The 23,159-nt window shown below is 39.4% G+C and overlaps 2 protein-coding genes across 3 annotated transcripts; one reads left to right on the plus strand and one right to left on the minus strand.

Moving 5' to 3' along the window:
* Positions 1 to 8,946: 8,946 nt before the first annotated feature.
* LOC122006529 (guanine nucleotide-binding protein subunit gamma 3-like) lies at positions 8,947 to 12,235 on the plus strand. 2 transcript variants are annotated; one of them, XM_042562074.1, is made up of 5 exons: positions 8,947 to 9,265; positions 10,507 to 10,559; positions 10,674 to 10,718; positions 10,786 to 10,830; positions 11,094 to 11,302. In XM_042562074.1, the coding sequence occupies exons 1-5, from the start codon at positions 9,137 to 9,139 to the stop codon at positions 11,140 to 11,142; spliced, it is 321 nt and encodes a 106-aa protein (XP_042418008.1). In that variant the 5' UTR covers positions 8,947 to 9,136; the 3' UTR covers positions 11,143 to 11,302. The 2 variants fall into 2 exon arrangements, with proteins under 2 accessions (XP_042418008.1, XP_042418007.1); XM_042562073.1 differs by lacking the exon at positions 11,094 to 11,302 and adding an exon at positions 11,821 to 12,235 and having other exon boundaries at positions 8,964 to 9,265.
* Positions 12,236 to 14,629: 2,394 nt separating this feature from the next.
* On the minus strand, positions 14,630 to 15,548 carry LOC122006530. The gene is made up of 2 exons (XM_042562075.1): positions 15,270 to 15,548; positions 14,630 to 15,148 (listed from the first exon to the last, which is right to left on the minus strand). The coding sequence occupies exon 2, from the start codon at positions 15,082 to 15,084 to the stop codon at positions 14,671 to 14,673; it is 414 nt and encodes a 137-aa protein (XP_042418009.1). The 5' UTR covers positions 15,085 to 15,148; positions 15,270 to 15,548; the 3' UTR covers positions 14,630 to 14,670.
* Between the last annotated feature and the right edge of the window lie 7,611 nt (positions 15,549 to 23,159).

Below are 23,159 nucleotides of genomic sequence, written 5' to 3' on the forward strand. Positions count from 1 at the left end.
AGGCAAGACTTGTAGCCAAGGGCTATAGTCAAGTCGAAGGTCTCGATTATGATGAGACTTATGCTCCCGTGGCACGATTAGAGTCCATTCGTTTGATGCTAGCTTTTGCTGCACATAGAGGTTTCAAGCTCTATCAAATGGATGTTAAATCTGTCTTCTTAAATGGTTTCATTAAAGAAGAGGTCTATGTTGAGCAACCACCGGGGTTTGTGAGTACCGAAGCTCCAAACCACGTATACAAGCTCAAGAAAGCTCTTTATGGGCTTAAACAAGCACCACGAGCTTGGTACGAAAGGTTGTCAACATATTTACTAGAGAAGGGATTTGTAAGAGGTCAAATAGACCCAACACTATTTCTACGTAGAGATGGTGAAAACATTTTTGTAGCCCAAGTATATGTCGATGACATAATTTGTGGCTCAAATAACAAGGGCTATTTGAATGAATTTATTTCTCACATGGAAAGTGAGTTTGAGATGAGTCTAGTAGGAGAATTGACATTCTTCCTTGGACTTGAAATCAAACAAACTCGAGATGGAATTTATGTCCATCAGACAAAATACACTCAAGAGATGCTTAGAAAATTCAATATGAGTGACTCTAAGGAAGTGTCCACTCCAATGGCGACAAACACTCGCCTTGACAATGATGAGAGTGGAAAACAATTGATCTAACGCAATATAGAAGCATGATTGGTAGTCTTCTATATCTCACAGCTAGTCGACCAGACATACTCTTTGCTGTGGGCATGTGCGCTAGGTATCAAGTCTGTGCCAAGGAATCTCACTTGATTGCAGTTAAGAGAATTCTGAGATATCTTAAAGGCACAATTAGAGTAGGTCTTTGGTACCCTCGTACGGAGTCTTTTGACTTGGTAGGCTATACCGATTCTGATTATGCTGGGTGCAAATTGGATCGGAAAAGTACTAGTGGGGGTTGTCAATTCTTAGGTTCATCTTTAGTTAGTTGGTCAAGTCGGAAGCAACATTGTCTTGCTCTCTCCACGACCGAGGCCGAATATATTGCCATGGGAGAGAGTGTATCACAATTGTTGTGGATGATACACACCCTAGAGGATTATGGACTTTCTTATAAGGGTGTACAAGTGCTATGTGACAACATTAGCACGATCAACCTAACTAAAAATCCAGTCCATCATTCAAGGACCAAGCACATTGAAGTGCGTCATCACTTCATTAGAGATCACGTAGCTAGGGGTGACATTGTGCTCACATATGTGGAGTCAAAGTCAAACCTAGCCGACATTTTCACCAAACCCCTTCCGGAGAATGAATTTAGTCATTTAAGGAGGGAGTTGGGAATGTGTTTGGCTCCTTAGGTCCTTAGGACTTCATCATGATCAATAAGGACAAATTAAAATGACAAGAGAAATTGGGAAAATAATTTGGGCAACTTGGGAACATCTCACACAAACTATAAGGTTTAACAAAATATTTTTGTTTGCTAGAAGTGGGGTGAGATGCTAGGATCAATCAAATTATTCAAAATGTATCATGCATCCCTTGAATAATTAGGTTGAAGAGACATAAATTGAGTATGGGGAAGGCCACTACATAATTCATGTGTATTTGGCTCCTAGATCTTACTCATATATTCCAATCAAGGAATCTTGGTTGGACTTTTGCCTAGAAATTATCTATTTATGGTTGTTGGTTGATGTGTTGATTGATATGGTTGTATGATTCATTTCATGACTTTGATTGTCCATACGATAGGTTGTTAAAGGAAATAATATTAACTTGGATATATTTTGACAAACTTAAAACTGATCATAGCAATTCTAAGTCTTATTTAATACCTTGGCTCACTTTATAGTTTTATAAGGGTTTCTGAGATTGGAATTCTAAGATTCCAAATGTCTGAGTTTTTGGATTTAAAGTTTGAAACTTTCGGGCTCTAAACAAGCTCAGACCATAAGAGCTCATTTTTTTTAAAATATATTTGTGGGTGTTGATTCGTAGATTCTAGGTTATGAACTTGGAAGCTGTTAAACCAAAATTTCAGAAGATTTTCAGAGGCTGAAATCGCTGACAATCAGACACTGATCGGTCCAGGGACCGATCAGCATGATATCTGATCGGTCTCTACGACCGATCAGGGGCGTATGCTCGACCTCTGATCGGTCCAGGGACCGATCAGGAGGATCCCTGATCGGTCTCCATGACCGATCAATTTGACCTCTTCGATACGATACCTGATCGGTCTCCGCGACCGATCAGGACATTCCTTACCACAGAAGGTTCACTGATCGATCCAGGGATCGATCAGGAGACACCGGCACGCATCGACCCTTCTGATCCACATCTGATCGGTCCAGGGACCGATCAGGAAGATCCCTGATCGGTCCCCACGACCGATCAGGACGATCGCTGACCGATCAGGACGTTTCCTGATCGGTCAGGTTTTCTCTGTTCGGACAGCCGTCCGATCAGATCACACTGTGCACTATCCCCTCATTAACACCTCCCGACCCACTCTCTTCCCGATCTTCTTTCACGCGGAACCCTAGCCGACTCCTTCCCTAACCTCACTCTCTTCTCGTTGCACGCCGAACCCTAGACGAAGATCTAGCCCTCGGAAGCCCTAGCCTAAAGTTAAATGGCACCAAGGTAACTCTCTACCTCTCTAGACCTTTGGCGTTTCGGTTTCATTTCTCACCATATATGTTTTTTTTTGTGCTGGTGGCTCCGGTGCTCACTCATTGCCCCATTTTACCACATTGTTGACCCTTAGAAAGAAAGTAGTGGTTGAAGGGAGCTCTAAATCTAAGTCACCTGAGAAAACCAAGTCTCCTGCTCCCACCCGACCTCAACCTTCCTCCTCTTCAAGGTTCCCGAACCGCCATTTTGAGCAAGCATTTCAACAGAGGACATTCAAGCTGCTTCCATGTCGATCTGTGGATCGAAAGTATATGGATGAATTTTGTCCTTCTGTGTCCGAAACCCTAGCCTATTTTAAACTTGACTCGGTAGTCTACTTAGAAAGGGACATCAACCTTGACCTAGTTTCTGAGTTTTATAACAATCTTCATCAGAACAGTGATGGTGTTTATAAAACCCGAGTCGCTAAAAGACCTATCGATTTCTCCATCAGAGAATTTTTTGGGTATCTAGGCTGCCGGATGTGTTCGGGGGATCTTTTCCATTTATCCCGATTTACCAGAATCATTACGTCCTCCACTTGATGTCTCACCTGACTCCATCTATGAGTACTTCTTCGGTCATCCTAGACCAGATGACCTGGATGAGTTGGATGTTGACTTTCCCACCTTTGCTGCCCTACGACTATCTGCCCCTGACTATATTCTTTTTAAGATAGTCACAAACTGTATTCTTCCAATCACATCCAAACCTCTTGCTGAGATCCGACCCTATCATTGTTTGATGCTTTATGGGTTACGTCGGCGTCTCGATTTTGACATTATGTCCAGCATCTACTCTTCGATCATTTCATATTCTCGGCCCGTTTATATGCCTTATGGGCATATAATTACAGATTGGCTCGAGACCCTTCAGGTAGATGTGTCTAAGGGTAGGGTAGTCAAAATGGTCAGGCAGGATTGCCGACTTGGGAAACGGGCATTTTCCAAGTCTGGCATCATTGGACAAAATGGGGGTGTTCATTTGAAGGATGGGAGAGCTTTGGGTGAGTTACCACGGGACCTCCACGACAGGTTGCTCCCCTCCTCCTGCTGCCGACGATGGAGAGGCCGATCCCGATCTAGCTGCAGATCGCCGAGTGGAGAGCCGCTTTGATCGGCATGATGAGATGATATTCGCCGATGGATGGCTCGCGATTCGGATAGACCGCGCTATGATGACCGCGGGCATATTGACCGCAAGCGATGATATGCGCAATATCGTGTGGTGACATGCAGCTGCTACTGAATGGATGGCACGCTACCCGCCTCCGCAGTCATCCTCCAGCGTGCCGCCTCTGGATTTCACCCCTCCTGCCGATGATGGTGATGTTCCTCAGTGTGAGGATGTTGATTGATACAGTTTGTTTGTTGACTGCCTGTATTTTGGATTTTATTTGTTAGTCTTTATGACTGACCTGGATGTTTGCACTTCTGATGCTACTCATGTATTTATGGTATTCAGTTTTATATTTGCTTGCTCTTTATTATATTTCATTTTCTATCCGTTATTAATATGCTGTTCACTTGCATGTCTTATTTGTCCTTTGTTTCCTTATTACTGTCTTATAATACACTTAGAGGGAATTCTCAGTGCTTTAAGAACCAAACAGTAAGGGTTAAGGGGGAGTTCTTTAAGTTATCTTACCTTATTCGCACCTTTTCGGTGTTTGACAAAGGGGGAGAAGATAACTAAGTTTAGATGAATGCAAATTTGATTTTAGAAATTTGATTTTAGAAGATCCTCACATAGTGTTGTATCCGTCTTAGGGGGAGGATCTGGATTCCCCTAAAATTATGAAAATTTAACACTGATCTAAACTTAAATCGTGTTGTCAAACAACAAAAGGGGGAGATTGTTAGTCTGACCTGGCCGTTGTTTTGATGTTGACACCGATTTAAGTTTGTATGATATTGATTAAACTAAGAATGACTACCGATCGAGGTTGATCGGTTGGGAGGGAAAGTCCGTGAAGCCGTGCAAGGGAAATCCAGATGGGTCAAGACATCCGGTGAAAAGTCCAAGCAGGAGCTTAGCACGAAAAGTCCAAGTATGGTGACTTGGCACGGAATGGTCGAGAGGGCCTCGTAGCTCGCTCCGGACCGGACGAGTCGGAGAGGGCTCGAGCCTGCTCTCCTGACTAGGTCGAGAGGGCTCGAGCTCGCTCCGGACCGGACGAAGTCGAGAGGGCTCGTAGCTGCCTCCTGACTAGGTCGAGAGGGCTCATGAGCTCGTGCTTTGAACCGGATGAAGTCGGAGGCTCAGCTGCGTTCTCCTGATTGTCGAGAGAGACTTATGGACTTTCATGGCACATTGATCGGCTTGCAGACCGATCCAAGGACACAAGAATCGCGGATCGGCGGACCGATCCGCGGAAACTAGTTCCACGGATCGGTCCGATGACCGATCGATGACACCCAAGAGCACATCGAGTGAATCTGATCGGTCCGCATCGATCGAAACACCGCACATCGGTAATCTGATCGGCCGTGAGACCGATCGTGAGAAGAGCTCGCAGAAGAAAGAGGTGGATCGGTCTGACCGACCACATTCATCTGATCGGTCCGCAGATCGATCGAAGCCATGAGCACATCAGGGAGTCTCCTGATCGGTCGTGAGACCGATCAGAGAAGAAGAAAGAAAGAGGTGGATCGGGGACCGATCCACACTCAACTGACGGCCACGACCGATCGATCGAACCTGCATCGATCAGCTTTTGCCCGATCGGTCTAGCAACGGTCCGTGACCGATCCACATTTCGATTTGTTCGCTTTATCAACGATTCCTTCACCGCTTTTGATATATCTGATTCATTTATGTGATGTAATCCTCTATGCTGTTATTGCAGGTTAACAGGTATCATTCCAAGCCTAATTTCAAATTAAGTTCGTAAGAGGAATGCGACAAATGGTCTTTCTGTTGGTTTCAGCGGCGCATGGTGCATTTCAGGCATCAACGGATACTGCTGTGATCTGGCTGCGATCTGCTTGACTCCTGGGGATTGGTTCGAGCTCAGAAGACGCCAGTGTTGACTGTGATATCATTGGTGTGAGTTCAGAGAAGGAGGAAAAGGGATTGGCTGCAGCGCTGATTTGCGCAGTTTGGACCAGATCTGTGACAGCAGAGATCAAGTTTTGAGAAGAAGTAAAAACAGCGAGAGGGGAACAAGAACAGAAGAAAAAAGCTTGAAAGAAAAGTGTGTGTTGTTGTGCGAAGTTCTAGAGCTCTCGGGTGAACTGCGATCTCTGTTTTCTGCTACTGATTCTCGCGTGGTTGTAAGCATTTCTATTCTCCTTTGCCACCGAGTTTCTGTAAGTCTCGTGCTTTAACTTAGATATTTCTTGAGACTTTGTGGGAAGGTTACTCCACCTAGAAGGAGGATCTTTAGCCGGATCCACCTCACGGACACGCCGAGGAGTAGGGGCAAGTTATCCCCGAACCTCGTAAATCTGTGTATCAGTGTTTGTGTGCTGGTTTTCGTTTTGTTTTAGTTTGCTTATTCCGCTGCGCTAACCAGTTTCTGTGTAGAAGTTTTATTTAAGTTTTTTAAAGAGGCTATTCACCCCCCTCTAGCCATCTAAGATCCCAACAAAGATTCCCCGAGGTCCTAGGTAAAAATAAATTAAAAAATCTTTTAATATATTTTAAAAAAAATTCTCAAGTTTTTTTTTCATTTGAATTTGGGATTGAGAATGGCCGATTTTAAAAAAAAATTGATTTATTTTTTTAAAAAATAAAATATTATTTTTATATAAAATTTAGTTTTTCTCGTTAATATTTAAATAACATTTTTTAACACGATTAAATTATTTAATCTTTTTAAGATATTGAACGTAAATAAAACTTTATTAATTTTAATTTTAATATTTTTTATGAAGCATTTTACTTTACGTTGTATGGATAAACAAAAATCTTTAATTCATGTTATTATCGAGATAGAAAAAGAAAGAGTGAAAAAGAAATATTATCAGCGAGAGAGGAGAAGGACATTCTCTGAGAGTATCATCGGTAAGAGAGCATAAACGTACAAAATTATTGATGAGAAAAGAAAAAAGACATCGACGAGAGAATATAAACATACAAAATTAATTAGGAGAAAAGAAATAGACACGAAGCATTTGTGAAAGAACAATTAGGATTTTTTTAGAGATATTGAGAAAGAAAGAGTTTATTAGTTTTATAAGATATATTATTAAATAAAATAAAATCTTGGCTAAGTGCAATTATGAGGAAATAAAATTAAATAAAATAAAATCTTAGGTAATTGTAATTATGAAGAAATAAGGATAAATAGGAATAATGAATTAATTAATAAGATGTCATTAATGGGTTAGCATGATATTTATTAATGTGTATGTTATCATTAATTAATATTAATAGCTCAATTTATTTTTTTAATGTCTTTACTTAATTATTTAATCAATGAGCCCAATAATATTATATTGGGGCCCTAGGCATAGGCCATTATTAAGCAACTATTAGGTAGTTTCTATATGATATATAATCTTTAATCATAAACTCACCCTAAATATGTTATAGCAACTATTAAGTAGTTTCTACATGTTATAATAGCTATTGGTTAATTTCTACACGGTATGAATATTAAATTATAACTCACTGTGAATACATTATAGTAGCTATTGGGTAACTTCTATATGTTATAGGAGCTATTGTGTATCTCTTACATATTGTAAAAATTATTCGATAGCTTCTATAATAGTACTAAGTCAAGTGTAATTTTGAAATAAAATGATAGACCGAATGCTCATTATTTTTATTATTATTATTTATTTATTTTTTTGAAAAGAATATCTATTCATGATTTGTAAAATCTAAGACGTCCTTTCATTGTTTTTTACCCTTAAAAAATTAAACATAAATATATTTAAATATATTTATTTAATTTAATAAATATAAATAAATTATTTTCACATCCAATACCCGGATTTGTCCGCATGCAAAAATGGCAATCCAAGCAAGTAGCATCCAAAACGACTGAACGTGTTCTTGCATCACATTTGTACTTTCCCTGTAGAATTTCATACGATCTTTTGACCCATAAAAATTGCTACAATTTTTGACCAATGAAATCCTTTTTTTATTAATAAAAAAAAGAAATTTCAAATTCAAAGATTTTCACTTAATCACCTGTCTTCTCATATCATATCGCAGGCTGATAGAAAAATATAAAATAGTGTAATTTAAATAAATAGAGAGAAAATTAAAGAAAAGAATGTTAATTTTTCTTGGATAAAATACTTTAAACCCCTGTATTTTTTTAGCAATAGTAGTTTGTCCTGGTATTTAAAAAATAATATTTAACATTTTTTAATCAAAAGTGTGAAATCTTATAAAAAATAATAATATCCTTATTTTTTTATATTTTTTAATAAAAATAAAAGGAAAAGTATATTAAATTTTTATTATATTCTTCAATAAAAAATCTTACCAAATTCATACATACATCAATATAAACAATAAAAAATATATATTTTAAAAAAGATAACCAACCAAAAACTTATTTCACCATCCTCATCAAACTAAAAAAAAGAGCATAATTTTAAATTAATGAATCAAAATTAAATAAAGATGAAATAAAATTTATTATTAAAAATCTCCTTCTCATCATCAAATTTGACATATAATAAAGTAAGAGTAATTTTGATTCATTAATTTAGAATTCTAACTTTTTTATTTTATTTTAGTGAGAGTGATGGAATAAATTTTTGGTTGATTATCCCTTCTTAGAGTTCTCTGTTATTTATGTAAGTGTTTATATGAATTTTGTAAAAAAAATTATCGAAAGATATAATGGACAATTCAATATTTTTTCTCTTAAGTTTATTATTAAAAAATAATAAAAAAAGATAAATGCATAATTATTTTTTATTCATTATTGGTCACATTTGATGATGAGGAATAGATTTGTAATAATGAACTTTGTTACTTTGATTTTGATTTATTAATTTAAAATTCTAATTCTTTTTCATTTAATTAAGATGGTGAAATGAATTTTTTACTGTTTATCCTAAATTATTATTTTTTTATTGTTTATGTTGATGTATGAATCATATAAGGATTTTTAACTAATGATATAATGTTTGATTCAATATATTTTTTAATTATTAAAAAATATTAAAAATGTAAAGACATAATTATATTTTATAAATATTATTTTTAAATATAAAGGGTAAAATACTACATAGAAAACATACGGGATTAAAAGGTATTTTATCCAATTTTTTTATTTTCGAAATTGGACCAAATAATTGACGCCTTGGTTCGAATATGGTAACCTCTCTCTGTGCATCGTCTCCTTGCAGTGTACCAAGTTGCAGGCCCATTTTTGGAAACCACAGCGGAAGAACAAAGGCAGGTAGGTGAACTTACCGCCCTCCCTCTTAGTATTAATTTCGACGGCTGCCTCTACTCCACAAGTTGAAGAGGCGAAGCAGCGACTGGCGACGGCGACGCCAATGGACGCGGAGGCCGTGCTGCCCCCTCCTCCGCAGCCCCGATCGCCGCCGCGGATACCAGACCTCTGCGGCCGCCAACGCCTCCAGGCGCACCTCCACCTCTTAAGGGGACAGATTGCCTTCCTCGAGGTACGTAATCCCTTTCTCTCCCTTCCTCCGATCTTACCTGTTACAATGCCGATGCCGAGATGTGCGATAAGATTGAATGGTGCGAGCGTGCGAGAGAGGGATTGATTGAATCTGAAGGGGGGTTCGATCTTTTCGAGGGTAAAAGGGTTTGTTTTTGGCGTCAGTATTTTGTCCAGCTCAGAGAAGAAATTTTGTTCAGGATCCAATCTTTTGGCATTTTCCTCGATGCATGGAAAATGAGAAAAAGAAGAACAAAATCGATTAAAGGGCAAAAACCAAAGAACCTTTGTTCTTAAGAACCTAGTTTAATAACTTCCTAGGCAAAATACCTGAAGAACAATGGTGTTCCTGGATTGAAATGGTGATGCTTGCTTGAACCCACAGTATTGTCCACTGGAAATGCAGTTGCATCCCCAGTATTTAATTAATTTATTTTTTTCAAATCACTTATTTTTCAAGCTGGAATATTTTGGAAATGTGTTTGTGGCAGGGGCAGGGATCAACTTTATTCTAGTCATGTCACAGTTATCCTGGATCCATACAGAAGTGTTTTTTTTTCTGGTTCTGGTGATGATTTAGGCATTTTTTTAAGAGCTCATGCTATTTATAAAGACAGATAGAGATGATTTTAAAGTATTTCTAATGTAATTAATTTTTGTTTTTGAATACTCTAAAATTTTAATAACACGGAATATATAGCAGTTATCTATTAACTATTGTTTATACCTTAATGGGGTCATAGAGATGCTTTAGGGCGTTGTAGAGATTAACACAAGTGAGCTTGGGTGCCTTGATTGTGTAGTGTGGCTCTTTAATTTTATATGCCACATCCATTGTTTAATTTTTGATTAATTTATTTCTTATTTTTTCTTCTCAAATGTAGAAAGATATGTGAACTCCATGCATCAGGGGTGAGATCTTGATTAAGTACAGCGTCTTTTTTTTTTTAGCCTGTCTAATGGTTGTCATTTTAGTTCTTGTTGTTAGGTTTATAATGTTATTAATTTCTTGATCAGAGCTGCTGTTACAATTTTTACCTAACTCAGTTCTTGTAGTTCATCAAGTAGATCTGTCTTTCTCCTCTCTCTTCCCAAAATGAATAAGAATGGTAACTTACTAATACCATTGCATTATCTAGTTTTATTTTCGGTTTTTTTTGGATATTTATGTTGTATTTGTCTTTATCAATAAGAGTTTACTAAGCAGATTTCTAGTTAACTAAAGAAACTATATTTATTCAGGAGGAGATACAATCCATTGAAGGACTCCAACCAGCATCTATGTGTTGCAAAGAGTATGCTACATCCATTTTTTTGTAAAAAAGAAAAAAATAAAATACGACGACTAATAATTGAGATGGTAAGATGTATGTTAACAAAAGTCATTGCATTTATTTTATTAATTTCAGGGTTGAGGAATATGTGGAGATGATCCCAGACCCCTTAATCCCAATGTATGCTACTTCGAACCTTTTAGTTTAGAGTTTTTTCTTTCCGGCTTACTCCATTCCTTTTAATCAGATATAAGAAGAGGAAAACGCGATGTCATTTTTGGAGTTGGCTCAGGTAATGTCTAGTTCTTCTATTCCTTTCTAGGGTGTTATGGATTTTCAAATGCCTTCAATTATGTTTTTCATCTCATCTGTTTCTACTTAAATTTTAGAATTTCCAAGTTAACAAAACAAATAACTAAAAGCAGACAAAAGGAAACGCTCAATTATGCTCATAATTGAATTTCAATTCCATTAACTCACCGTTATTCATATCATTTATCTTCGTTAAAATATCCAATCAAAAGGTTAGTGACCTGTTTGCTTTTTGTTCTGTAGGTTAGCTGTTGTATATGCACAATGGTCCTTGTATTATCTCTTGCCATAGTGTTAAACTACGATTTCTGAATGTATTCGAAAAAACCACATTTCAGGGAATTAGTAGAACAATGGCTTTATTATGGACATGTATATGAATATTTTTTGCACTTTGAATAGATCAACTAGCTTTTGTAATTGGCATTATCAGATTTGCATAATCGTTTCTACTGTGGTTCTCAAATTTGATTAGCTGTAACATTAATCATGATGATTTAGGATCCTCTACAAACAGGAAATATCACCTATTCTTTATGCATATAGTGGCAATTACTAAAGCAATCAATGATCAAACAGTTCTAATCAATTATGAATAAGTAATTGAAAAGATATTTGCTTACTGATTCATAAAATGCCAAACTACTTACTCGACCCAACATTTAGAAAGATAGCGAAATTTTACCATTCAATCTGTCGACTGAGAACTCGAATTAGTGGAGAGTCATCGAAGTGCAGAGCAACAATTTGCCTTCAGCATAATACTGAATTGCTTGCTGACTTGCTGTATTCCTATTCAAATAATGGACAATGCAATGATTGACATTTGACAGTAATTGCTTACCAACTTCGAAATAATACAGAAGTCAGACATCTCTTCTTAGCAACATGATCTAATAAGGATAGGAAAACCTTATCTTCTTAATCTGTCTTTCCACTAACTTCCAAATTGTTGTTTTCCTGTATGCAGCGGGATGGTTTGCCTCAACATACCAACTTGCTGCTCTGGAGGCTTCTGTAGCTGGCACAAGAAACACTGGTGCGACTGTAGACCAACCTGGAGCTATCGCTCTACTTGTTTGCGATGCCCCTGCAGCAGCAGCAGCTGCAGTGGCTGCTGCTGCTCCAGATTAAAATGTGCGACCCCAAGTTTCTCATGTCCAGGATACTCCTGTGGATGTGTTTGTTCGTGTTCAAAATGTACCAAAGTGTGCATTTGCCCCAGAATGCTTGTGCTGCATCAGCTACTGTGTCTGTGAGTAAATTTCTTGATTGATCTTTCACGCTTACTCATCAAAAAGTCGTGAATCATTTGTCTATCAATGAATTCCATGTAAGTTTATATTCATTGATACTCTTTTTGAATCATTTTTAATGCTGTTAAATATAGTTTCCTTTCATCTTCCCTGTCCATATTTTCTACTCGGATGGGTTAGAAATTTCTAAGTGGTATCTTTTTCTACTTCATCTATTGGGTAGCATATAACTTTGTGACAGCCTAAAGGTGCTTAGTTCTTAGTCATAATAACTATTCAATTCCCTTTATATTCTTGTCGAATAGGTATTACTTTGTCTACTTGTTAAAAATGACTATGAAACAATTTCCTCATGGAATTTATTCAAATCTATGAGTAATTATTTCTTATTCTGTTCTAAAGATAAATCTTCCTAATCTATTATTTATTTCATCTTTCATATAACCCATTTGATTACTTTAATCGAATTAATTCAAATGAGATAATCAGATAGGTCAATCAACTCAGTCGTCACTTTGATTAATGAGCAAATAAACGTGAAACATGAGGCATGATCCGTCACGGAGTTTGGTGAAGTTGACATAGTTTAGCTTATTCTTTCTACATTGTAATTTCACAAAGAAGGGAACACTTAGGCTATGTTCTCTTTCGGCTAGTCCCTGGGTCATTGTGTCACGGTAGGACATTCATATTGTTACCTAAACATTTGTAGTTCGAAACCTAGCTACGATATATTTGTAAGAATTTTTCCTCCAAATGAGGAGTGTAACTAGGGGTGCAAATAAATCAAGCCGCTCAGGAGCTGCTCGTGAACAACTCGATCAAAGCTCGACTCGAGCTCAGAGTTGATTGAGCTTGAGCTGACTCGTTTAATATTTGAGCCGAGCTCAAGCTCATTTAATACCGGCTCGATGACTTATCGAACTTGTTCGAGCCAGGCTAATTTAATATTTTAATATTTAAAATAATTTATACTTTAAAATTAAATAATAAATTAATGAGGTATTTGTGGTTAGCCTATTTCATTAGGTAAGCAGAGGTTGAAGGTTTGAACCCTAACCTATGCAGCTTGTTTTTTTTAAAATTTAAATTCATTGTTTTGAGCCGAACTCGAGCCCATAATTAAATGGCCGAGCTGAGCTCGAGCTCAGATTTAAAAATTCGCTCGAGCTCAAGCCTCTTTAGTTTTCTCGAGCTCGAGCCGACCTAAACTCGAGCTCAGTTCATTTACACCCCTAGCCGTAATCAAAGGATGTTGGATTTCTAAACTGACCATCATGTACATTTTCCGATTTATCATAATGATTAATGAAAAACTTCCATAATACCGGATCGGTAACCCTAAGAATAATTAATGACACTAGTGAGATTATCATGTTTTTTTTTTCTTCAGTTATTTTGCAGTTTGTTCAATATCTATCCACTTAATTGCTTTTATGATAGCAGAACATTGTTCATCCAGTTGTTTTTACATTTTCTTATTCAACGAATTTTCTTACGAGTTACGATAACAGAACATCTACAGATAAGTATGAACTATTCCATTAATTAATAAACTAATGCACTAGCACAGTCTAGGACAATAAACATGCCTATTCAAACTTGAGCCAGCCTAGACTCAAGCTCGATTCAATTTATACAGGCTCGAGTAGCTAGATTCGATTTATATAGGCTCGTGGAAAAAAATATATTTATTATATGCAACAATAATTAAATTTTATCCCATTAGATGACGTTCAAGAAATATTTATTATATAAAAAGCTAAAATAATGAGATCTACCAGCAATACATAAAGTAAACAAAAAGTCTCAGATTCCTCAAAACAAAATTATAAAACAAAAAAATTAACCTAGAAAAAAACTTTACAAGTTGCGACAAATTGATATCTATTATTAGGTATCAACTTCATTTCATTGCTACAAATTGATTGCGACAACTCAACTTGCGACAAATTATTGATTATTATTAACTTTTCTATGATTACTGTTCCCATAACAACACTAGCAACAAATGGTTTCCACAGTAGATTATTAAATAGTGATTGATTTTTTTTTTTTAAGTGTCGTCGTCACCAGCAAACATGCATTAAAAATTGTGGCCAAATATTAGGAAATAAATGACTGAAACGCGGACTTTATGTAGAATTAATTAAACCACTTTGATTAAAATATAAATAAAAATTATTTTCTATTTAACATGCGCTGTCGAGTGAAAATCAGCAGCAAATTTCACAAATGCAACCAATTATACAAAAAGTTTGAGCTTCTCAATCCAAGTAGAACTAGATTTTTTTGTTTTCTTTTCTCTTTTCTACTTTTCTTTTAAACTCGTGGAAAATGGATATTTTCTATTCCCCATGAAACATCTACATTTGAGCATAGTTAAATGCGAATTTTAGCCAAATTCATTTGCCTGACATAAAAGATATTCTTTGAATCCTTGAGATTGCAAGTTGGTAAATAATTGTTTCTTTTTATCGTTAATATTCGTGTTTGTTTTTTCTGCCTCACCTTTTTTTTTTCTCTCTTTTTTTGAGATATTGATTCTCTGCTCTTTATCCTTCTTAGCCAAGCAAGGCAGGAAGGCCGTTACCTGTCCGGTCTAGACTGGACCGGGGCGTACCGTCGCTTGCGGACCGGGGGCTGCCCACCGTCCGCCGAGATTCGAGGCTCCGCCGGAGGAGCTGCTTGACGGCGGCGATCAGTTGCTCCGCCGAGCCGGCCGCCGGCGCTTTGGCCGACCGGAAGTTACGGCAGAATGTGGCGTGCCGGACCATGGCCTCCTCGGGAGAGATCAGGAGCCGGAAGCGGCAGATCTCGTCCTGCACGGCCTCCGCGCAGAGGCCGCAGATCCACCGACCGCCGTGCCGCTCACGCACTCCGGCAATATACGCCGGCGTGCACTCCTCCGTCATCCCGCAGCAATCGCACGCCGCGAACTCCACCTCTTCTCCGCCAGCAATCGGCATCCCCGACATGAAGAAAAAAAGGGGCCGGGAAGAAACAGGTCGTTTCTCCGGGATCTAAAACACCAACACTCACCTAAACAAACACACCGCGGATTCAGATCGAGACCTCTATCCGAACTCACTCAAACCTAGAAAAGACAGGACAGGAGAGCACCGATCTGCGAGAACGGAAAAGAAGGGGGAGCAAATGCTACCTTCTTGGCTCGGGAGACACCTCTTCGCGGTCTCCACCCGCTGCGATCGCCGGTGACAACTTCGACTCCTCTTCTTGCGGCGGAGACACTTCCATCTCTCGATTGAGGGATTTGCTTATTCTCTCTTGGATTCTCCGACTTCTCTTTTCTCGATTTTTTTTTTTGTTTTTTTTTTCTCTTGCTGCTACGGAGGCGTGGCGGTAGTTGGTGGGTGAGTAGGGTAGGAGGCTGGAGCGAACGAAGGGTATTTATTGAGTGGCGGTCGGCGGGCCCGGGGCAATTAATGAGTCTGGCGACGAGTGAGGGAAGGCTCCGCGTCACTAGAGGCCGTTGCTTTCATACACTTTCCGTTTCACCTCACCCCTCGTGCTATCTGCTGCTCTCTATCAATTTAAAGCAACCGTCAACCAGGTAAGATTGACGGGTATTCACTGAGGGATGCGTAAGAGGACGCCAGCTGTTGAGTTGCAGCGGCTTGCTGAGCAAGGCAGCCTTCAAATTATGGTTTTCATATCGCTCCCTCGATTTCACTAAAATTAATTAGACCGTCTATTAAATTGGTGTTAAGCTCCCCTCACCCCAATTAGCGTGTTCCGCGTGCAATGAAATAATAATAATAATAATACAGCGTCATCTTATCGTTGTGTTTTTTTCCAGGGTTGTATCATGATTAACCATCTAATGATAGAATGATAGATTAGGGATAAAAAAATTTGAGATTGTGGAGGGTATATTATTGAAATTTTTTTTCTTTAATAAATAGTGACTCTAAAAATACTGATTATCAAGATAAATTTATATATATATATATATATATTGATTTATTTTAATGATAGGTGAGAAACTTCTAAGAGGTCGGGTTGGCCACTCAAGTTTAATATTACCTGACAGATTAATTATTTTTTTATAAGTTTTTTTTTCTGAATTGACTTAGTTGATGAGTGCATGAGTAATGGTTGTAAAAATCGGAAGGTCAAATCTTGACAAGGGATTTCATTAATCTTTGCTGGATGCTTGGACCTTTGCCAGTGCACTTACCACAGTTTGGATTCCTATATTTACCTTTCTCTATATCCATAGGCCCGACCCTAAGGGTTGTTGATATGGTAGTTCCATATTTTTGTTAAATTTTTTTTTTTAGGACCGACTCAGTTGGTAAGTGTATGAAATAATGATGGTAAAAATTAAGAGGACGAAATTTAGTAGAAGATTTCATCACCTCTATGGACTCATGCTCATGCACTTGCAAATTTGGGTTCCTACTTAACTCCCTATCAATTATGTGGAGCAGTCGTGAGGGGCTGCTAACGTGGTGGTGATATCATGTTAGAGCATAATTTATTTTTTTTGTCAAGTTATCATCTAGGTACGTACGGTTTGATGCTCAGCTACGACACATTTACAGGGGTAATTCCTCCAAATAAGTCGTGCAACCATGCAATGCTAGACTTCTGGGCCGCCCACCACAACCCCTTACTAATTTACTCTAGCGGTCGGTGAGAAATTTCCAAGGACCAAACTGATCATCTCAAATTCGATGTTACTTGATTCATCATTTTTTTATTAAATCATAATTTTTTGTTGGTCAACCTAAATTTGATGTTACCTAATTCATCATTTTTTTCCAAGTTCGATGTTACCTTGGTTTAACATTTCATTAAAACATTTTTTTTTGTTGCCTTCGAGGCTACGGTATAGTGGAAGAGCACTAAGTTCACTCGGACATTTACGATTCAATCACTAATTACAATATATTTGTAGAGATCTTTCCTCCTAATGGGGCACACGCAACCAAAGAAAGCTGAGTTTCTAGGTCGCCCACCACGAGTGCTTCTCGATTTACCTTAAAGGACGATAGGAAACTTCCGTGAGATCAGGTCGGTCTCCCCAATTTCAGTGTTACCTGGTTCAACGTTAAAGCATAATTTTACCCCCGACCCCTGAGACTGTGGTGCAGTGGAAGGACGTCAAGTTGTCGCCTAGACACCCATGGTTTGATCCCCTACTATGACATATTTGTAAAGATTTTCCCTCTAAATGGAGGGCACAATCACGGGATGTTGGGCTTATAGTCGTCCATCGTGAACACTTCTCGATTTACCCTAGCGACTAGTGGGAAACTTCAATGGGGCCGAGTCGGTCATCTCAAGTTCGATGTTTGTTACCTGGTTCAATATTTTTGTTAAAGTATAATTTTTTTTTGTCCCCGGGGCTACGATGTAGTGGATTGGCTTCAAGTTGTCTCACATGCACATGTTGATCAATCCCGAACTATGATGCAATTTGCAAAAAAATTTCCTCCAAATGGGACGTGCAACCACGAGATATTGGGCTTCTGGGCCACCCACCGCAAGCACTTCCCGATTTATCCTGACGGTCGGTGAGAAACTTTCATTAGGCCGAACTAGTCGTCTCAGGTTCGATGCTACCTAGTTCAACATTTTGTTGAAGAATTTTTTTTTTTTTGCTACAACAAAAGTTAATGCATCATTTTCTTAGTGGACTGGTGCAGATAGTTCGTGCAGTGACATTGCCATAGATAAATTTGGGTTGATTCGTAGTGAGTGCAAAACTCCCATGCATTATCTCACTCACTGCATGTGTTATTGTTGTTAGCTGAAACTCTCCGTTATTTACCTGTCTATATCTAACTGAGGGTCAATAATACTGCACTATTTGGGATGAACATTATTGTATAGGAGAGAGGTGAATAATGTGTACTTTAAAATCATTCTTTTTCAACTTTTGAAAGCAAATGTGCATCCAAAAAATAAAGTGAGAAAGAACAAAACACATCAATCTAATTGGTTCAGAGCATTTGATGACTCTTAATTTTAGACTTAGGGCCTTTGGACCTTTCCTAATGTGTAATCCACTAAAACTCTCTATCGGTAAACTCCCAATAGAGTAATCAAATACAATAAGAAAGAAAAAGTAAGTGTAACAACATACACTCCATCTATGTAGCAAATTAAATGACTAAAGAAAATGCTATCAACACGAATATGAAGAATTTAGTAAGCTCGGGTATCGATGTCAGTCCGTCTGTAGTAATCAAGTATAGCAGTGTTGCAACACAGTAATAGTACGAAGTCGGAGTAGCCGGACAATTGATGAAGAACGCAAATAAGTTGTCTGAATTGATTTTTGAAATTGTTAGTCGAAGCTGCTTTTATAGGCTCTTCCAGGCACCTGGACCCCCTTTAGGCGTCTGCACTGAAGCTTATATGATCCACCTTCATCGTTGAGATTATCCATCTCCGGGCACCTGAATTCCTTCCGAGCACCTGGAATGCTGACATCTCTGCTCCTCTGTAAAACCTTATGTAAGTCGCCTTTATTACTTCCCATGCACCTGGGCCATCCCCGAGCACCTGGAAGCTGACGTAGAATAGCCAATCTACATCTGCCAACTCATCTGCATGTGAAGCAGGATTCGAATTATTCCTAGCGCCTGGACCCACCTGGGGTGCTTGGACCTTCGGGCGCTTGGAAGTCCCTTTTCCCTTTTAACTTCGATGTACTTCACCACAGAGTTACAAAATAGGCAAAAAAAAAAAAAAAAGTATAAAAGTTAGTCTGACAAACTCGGGATTGTCCAGTCCTGACTTTGACTTTCACTTGGAGTTTATTTTTCTAAGACTTCTCATTACCTAGAGTTATCCCGTAAGATTTTTCACTGTCTAGCTTCACTCACTAAGGCTTTCTCCATCTAGCTTCACTCACTAGGGCATAGCTTCACTTACTAGGATTTTCATTGTCTGGCTTTACTCACTAGGAATTCCACCACCTAGTTTCACTCACTAGGGTCTAGCGTCACTCACTAGCACTTCAATTGCTTGACTTCACTCACCAATACTTCCACCACCTACCTTCACTTACTAGGGCATAACTTCACTAGAGCCTATTTTTACTCACTAGGGCTTTCCCTTGTTTAACCTCCCATTAGGATTAGTCACTTAGTAAACTTCGCATTTGCCTAACTTCTAGGCGGGACTTACTCTTGCCAGTCATTTAATCCTAACTAGATTTTCTTCTTCTAAACATTAAGTCTTGTTTGGATCCACCCTTAGTTTAGATTTGGCTATATTGTCAAACATCGAAACCCTGAAAGCTTATTGCACCAATAGTTATTACTTTTTATTACAGATAATGCATAATTTTCTTCGTCACGAAGAAAATATGTTGATGTGGGGTAGATGGGAAGTCCATGTGGATAAGGGGCCTTTTGGGGTTTTCACCACTTTCATCTTTTAAGGTTTTGTACGTAAAAAGGGGAAAGAAAGAGGGGAGATGGGGCTTAGATACAACCTCTCTTCGACTCCTCTTCCTCATGTCACATACATTCCTTCGTCGCCTCCGCTGACCACTCCCCCTTCATCCTCGCTCGGATCCAGCCTCGCCAGCTTCATCATCCTTGTTGATTGCCTCGCAGTAGACTGCACCTTCCCCTTCCTCATGCCTTGCACACCCTCTCACCCTTACCGCCACCACCATCCACTCCCCCTTCATCCTTGCCCGAATCTGGCCTCACCGACTACCTCATAGCTGACCACGCCTTCCCCTTCCTCATGCCGCCACCTCTAGCCGACACCAATGTTGTTGTGTCTCGCCCTGCATCCTCGTTGCTTTGCCTCCTCCTCACGTCGCCTCATCTCCTCCCTCGTTGTTGGCGCCAGATCTTCGCCTATTGCCTCCTCTCTTCTTCCTCATCATCACCAGTCACGCTTCTCTCGTCGCCTCCACCTGCAACGGATCTGACCTCTGCACTATCCTCTCCTTACTATGGTAAGATGCATTGTCATGCTCCATCTCCTAGAGCCATCACCATCGCCCTACTGTGCTCCACCTCTCAGAGCCCTCTAGCCTTCGGCGCCCTTGTTGTCGTGCACCTCTTCTATACTCTGGCTCTCAAAGCCATCCGACCTCTGAGCCATCACTTCCACGCCGCCACCCTGCCAATCCAACTCTCCCTTCAACTCACTCTGTGTTCTAAAAGGCATCCATTCTCGCTAACAGAGATACACATACATATTTGCACGCATCCATTTCTATAAGCATATTTTTGTTCATCTTCTTCATCTCCCCCACTAGAGACAGACTTGAGAGTCAGAGCACCTCCTGACCTCCATTCTAACCCCTCCCTCGCTCTTTTACTTCTCGCAGGCTCTCCATACACTTTAGAGCTTCGTTCAACTCACCCTCTTTTTTGGAGACTACGATCTGGTCAATATCGAAGACAACTTACCCCCCACCTTCCTCAAAATCATGGCAACTTTGCCAATATCAATGACACCTCACCAGTGTCTCTTCCATCATGCGATCTCAGAGCTGGCTCAAATTGATATCGTCTATGAGAATACTGAGTTAAGACCTTGAACTGAGATATTAAGATGGATGACACTGAAAGACTTGCTTCCCTCATCATGACTAAAGGATTTCAACAAACTCATTGTCATCGCATTACAGGAGCGAGAGAGTAGAATTTCTTAAGTGTTATTTTCATTTGAACACTCGGCCAAAAAGCCCACGAGTCTTCGTCCTAGAGAGATCATTACTCTCCAGATTCTCAATCGGCATAGGAGATTCATATTTCGTCAAATTCCATACATCGAGTTTTATATATATCTTAGCTTGTCGATCAATGTCATTTTTACAGATTGACTCAGTGTTCGCCTTCAATGTCAGTCTGGTTTCTTATTATTATTCTCTCCCTAACTCTACGGACATTCAGGAGTTGTGGGATCAAGCCTATTATATTATCTCCCTGACTCTATAGACATTCGGAGTCACAAGATATAATTATTCTCTACCTCAGTGGGATCAAACTTATCATATTCTCTCCCCAACTCCGTGATCATTCAAGAGTCATAGGATCGAATTATTCTCTCTCTCAGTAGGATCGAGCATATCATATGTTGGAGCAATCCCAATGGTCTGTGCAACCATGTGTTTTGGTGTTTGGGCAAAGGGTTTAAGTTAGGTTCACCCTTGTATTTGATATGTGTATTTGAGTTGTGTAGGTTTGCAGGATACACATGTGACTCAGGTTGATGGCTTCGGGTCCGGTGAAGGATGGAGCATCTGAGGGATCGTAGACAAGGCGGCGAGGACAAGGACCGAGGGAAGCGACTTCGAGACATACACGAAGGATGGCATTGGGGACGAGCCGCGGGCTTGAATGCATCCGAGGGACAAGAGCCAAAGGAAGTAGGCTTGAAGGCAAGAGGTTAAAGCTGCAAATGAAGCGTCAAATGAGTCATAAGGGTGAGAGTACGAGTGCATGAGAGATTGTACCCGGAGTAAAATCTTAGTTTTAGGGTTTTACTGTAGCAGTATTGTAGCGCTACTGTAGTAGTACTGTAGCAGTCGACTGCATGTTTTAGCAGTTGACTGGTGCAGTCGACTGGGGTAGTCGACTGGTAGCGAACAGAATGTCTCTGTTCACTCGGTTAATGTGGAATCGAGACGTTGGGATGTAACGGTCGAATTTCCATAGAGGACAGTCGATTGCATATTTTAGCAGTCGACTGGTAGGCGGAGTTTTCCAACTCGCAGCCTATATAACCAAGGCTTGGAAGCTTGGTTGTCCCTGACGAAATTAGTGGTGGTAAACCCTAATTAGTAGTCTACTAGTCTCAAGAGTCTTGGTTGGTGTTGTGGTGAGGTTTCTCTACCCACAAGGAGCGACTTGAGATAGCCGGAGTTTGCCGGGGGCTAATCCACCGACGGATCGAGATCGTCCACCTCAAGAACACGCCATGGAGTAGGAGCCCTAATCTCCGAACCACGTTAAACGAACGTGTTAGCGGTTTGTTTGTTTTTTTTCCTTTAGTGTTTAGCTTTCTTATTCGTATTTTGTATTGTATTATTCCGCTTGCGCACTAACGAATACATAGGAAGCGAGTATTTGGGGGTGTCGTCTATCCAACCCCCCTTCAAGGCGGTCGTCCGATCCCCAACATCATATTCCCACTCTGACTTCGCCAACACTTGGGAGTTGAGGGATCAATTTTATCATATTCCCTCCATGAATCTACAAACACTTAGGACTTGAGGGATCAAGCTATTCTCCTAGCGAGAATGAGTTATTCTCTCTCCCTTAGTGGGATCGAGTATTATCATATTATTTTCTCTCTGACTCCGTAGGTATTTAGGAGTTGAGAGATTGAGCTATTCTTTTCTTGACTTTGCAGGCATTTAAGAGTCAAGGGATCGAGCTATTCTCTTTCTTAGTGGGATCGAGTCATTTTTTCAGATGAATCAACCATATTATTTTCTCTCCCCACTCCACTAGAATTCGAGCTAGATCAGACTATCATCAACCTCAGCAGGATCGATATTACTCTTCTCTCCTCGACTCCGCGAATACTTGGGAGTCGAGTGATCGAGCTATTATCTCCAGGACAGTAACTAGGTCACATTAAAACTACACATCAGTTTCAAGTGCATATAGTTCCATCTTTTTTTTATGAAAGGTAAATATATATCATCAAAAAAATCACTAACATATAAAAACCAAAGATCTCGACACATGCCATGTTTGAAGAAGTGTCAGGTCTGTGAAGGAATCTGAGGTATGACGTACAAGTGCTCACGTATGCACCATCACTCTCATGCATACCAATTGCTCTCTCCTCAAGTGTACTCTGGTCAATGACATGTCTTTCACACAAACCACGGGACATCAAGCATCGATCAGTCTCTACCATCAGTCACACCATCTCTATCCTTCATTTGTAGGTGGTATCATGTCACATGACACCCTGTCATCTATGCCATCAACGTCTACCTGTATCAGTGTCTCTATCATCCATCCATCCACCAATTGCACCACATTGAGTGTCATTTAGCATCCATCCATAGGTGTCTTCGTGCATGCTCTCTTCA

This window comes from Zingiber officinale, chromosome 7B, assembly GCF_018446385.1.
Source record: "Zingiber officinale cultivar Zhangliang chromosome 7B, Zo_v1.1, whole genome shotgun sequence".
Taxonomy (NCBI): Eukaryota; Viridiplantae; Streptophyta; class Magnoliopsida; order Zingiberales; family Zingiberaceae; genus Zingiber; species Zingiber officinale.

Bases quoted from the DNA above. Each gene is read 5' to 3' on its own strand.
- LOC122006529 (XM_042562073.1), top strand. From the start codon at position 9,137: ATGGACGCGGAGGCCGTGCTGCCCCCTCCTCCGCAGCCCCGATCGCCG. The intron at 10,560-10,673 runs GTATGCTACATC...TATTAATTTCAG, and splicing joins GCATCTATGTGTTGCAAAGA to GGTTGAGGAATATGTGGAGA. The intron at 10,719-10,785 runs GTATGCTACTTC...CCTTTTAATCAG, and splicing joins CCAGACCCCTTAATCCCAAT to ATATAAGAAGAGGAAAACGC.
- LOC122006530 (XM_042562075.1), bottom strand. From the start codon at position 15,084: ATGTCGGGGATGCCGATTGCTGGCGGAGAAGAGGTGGAGTTCGCGGCG.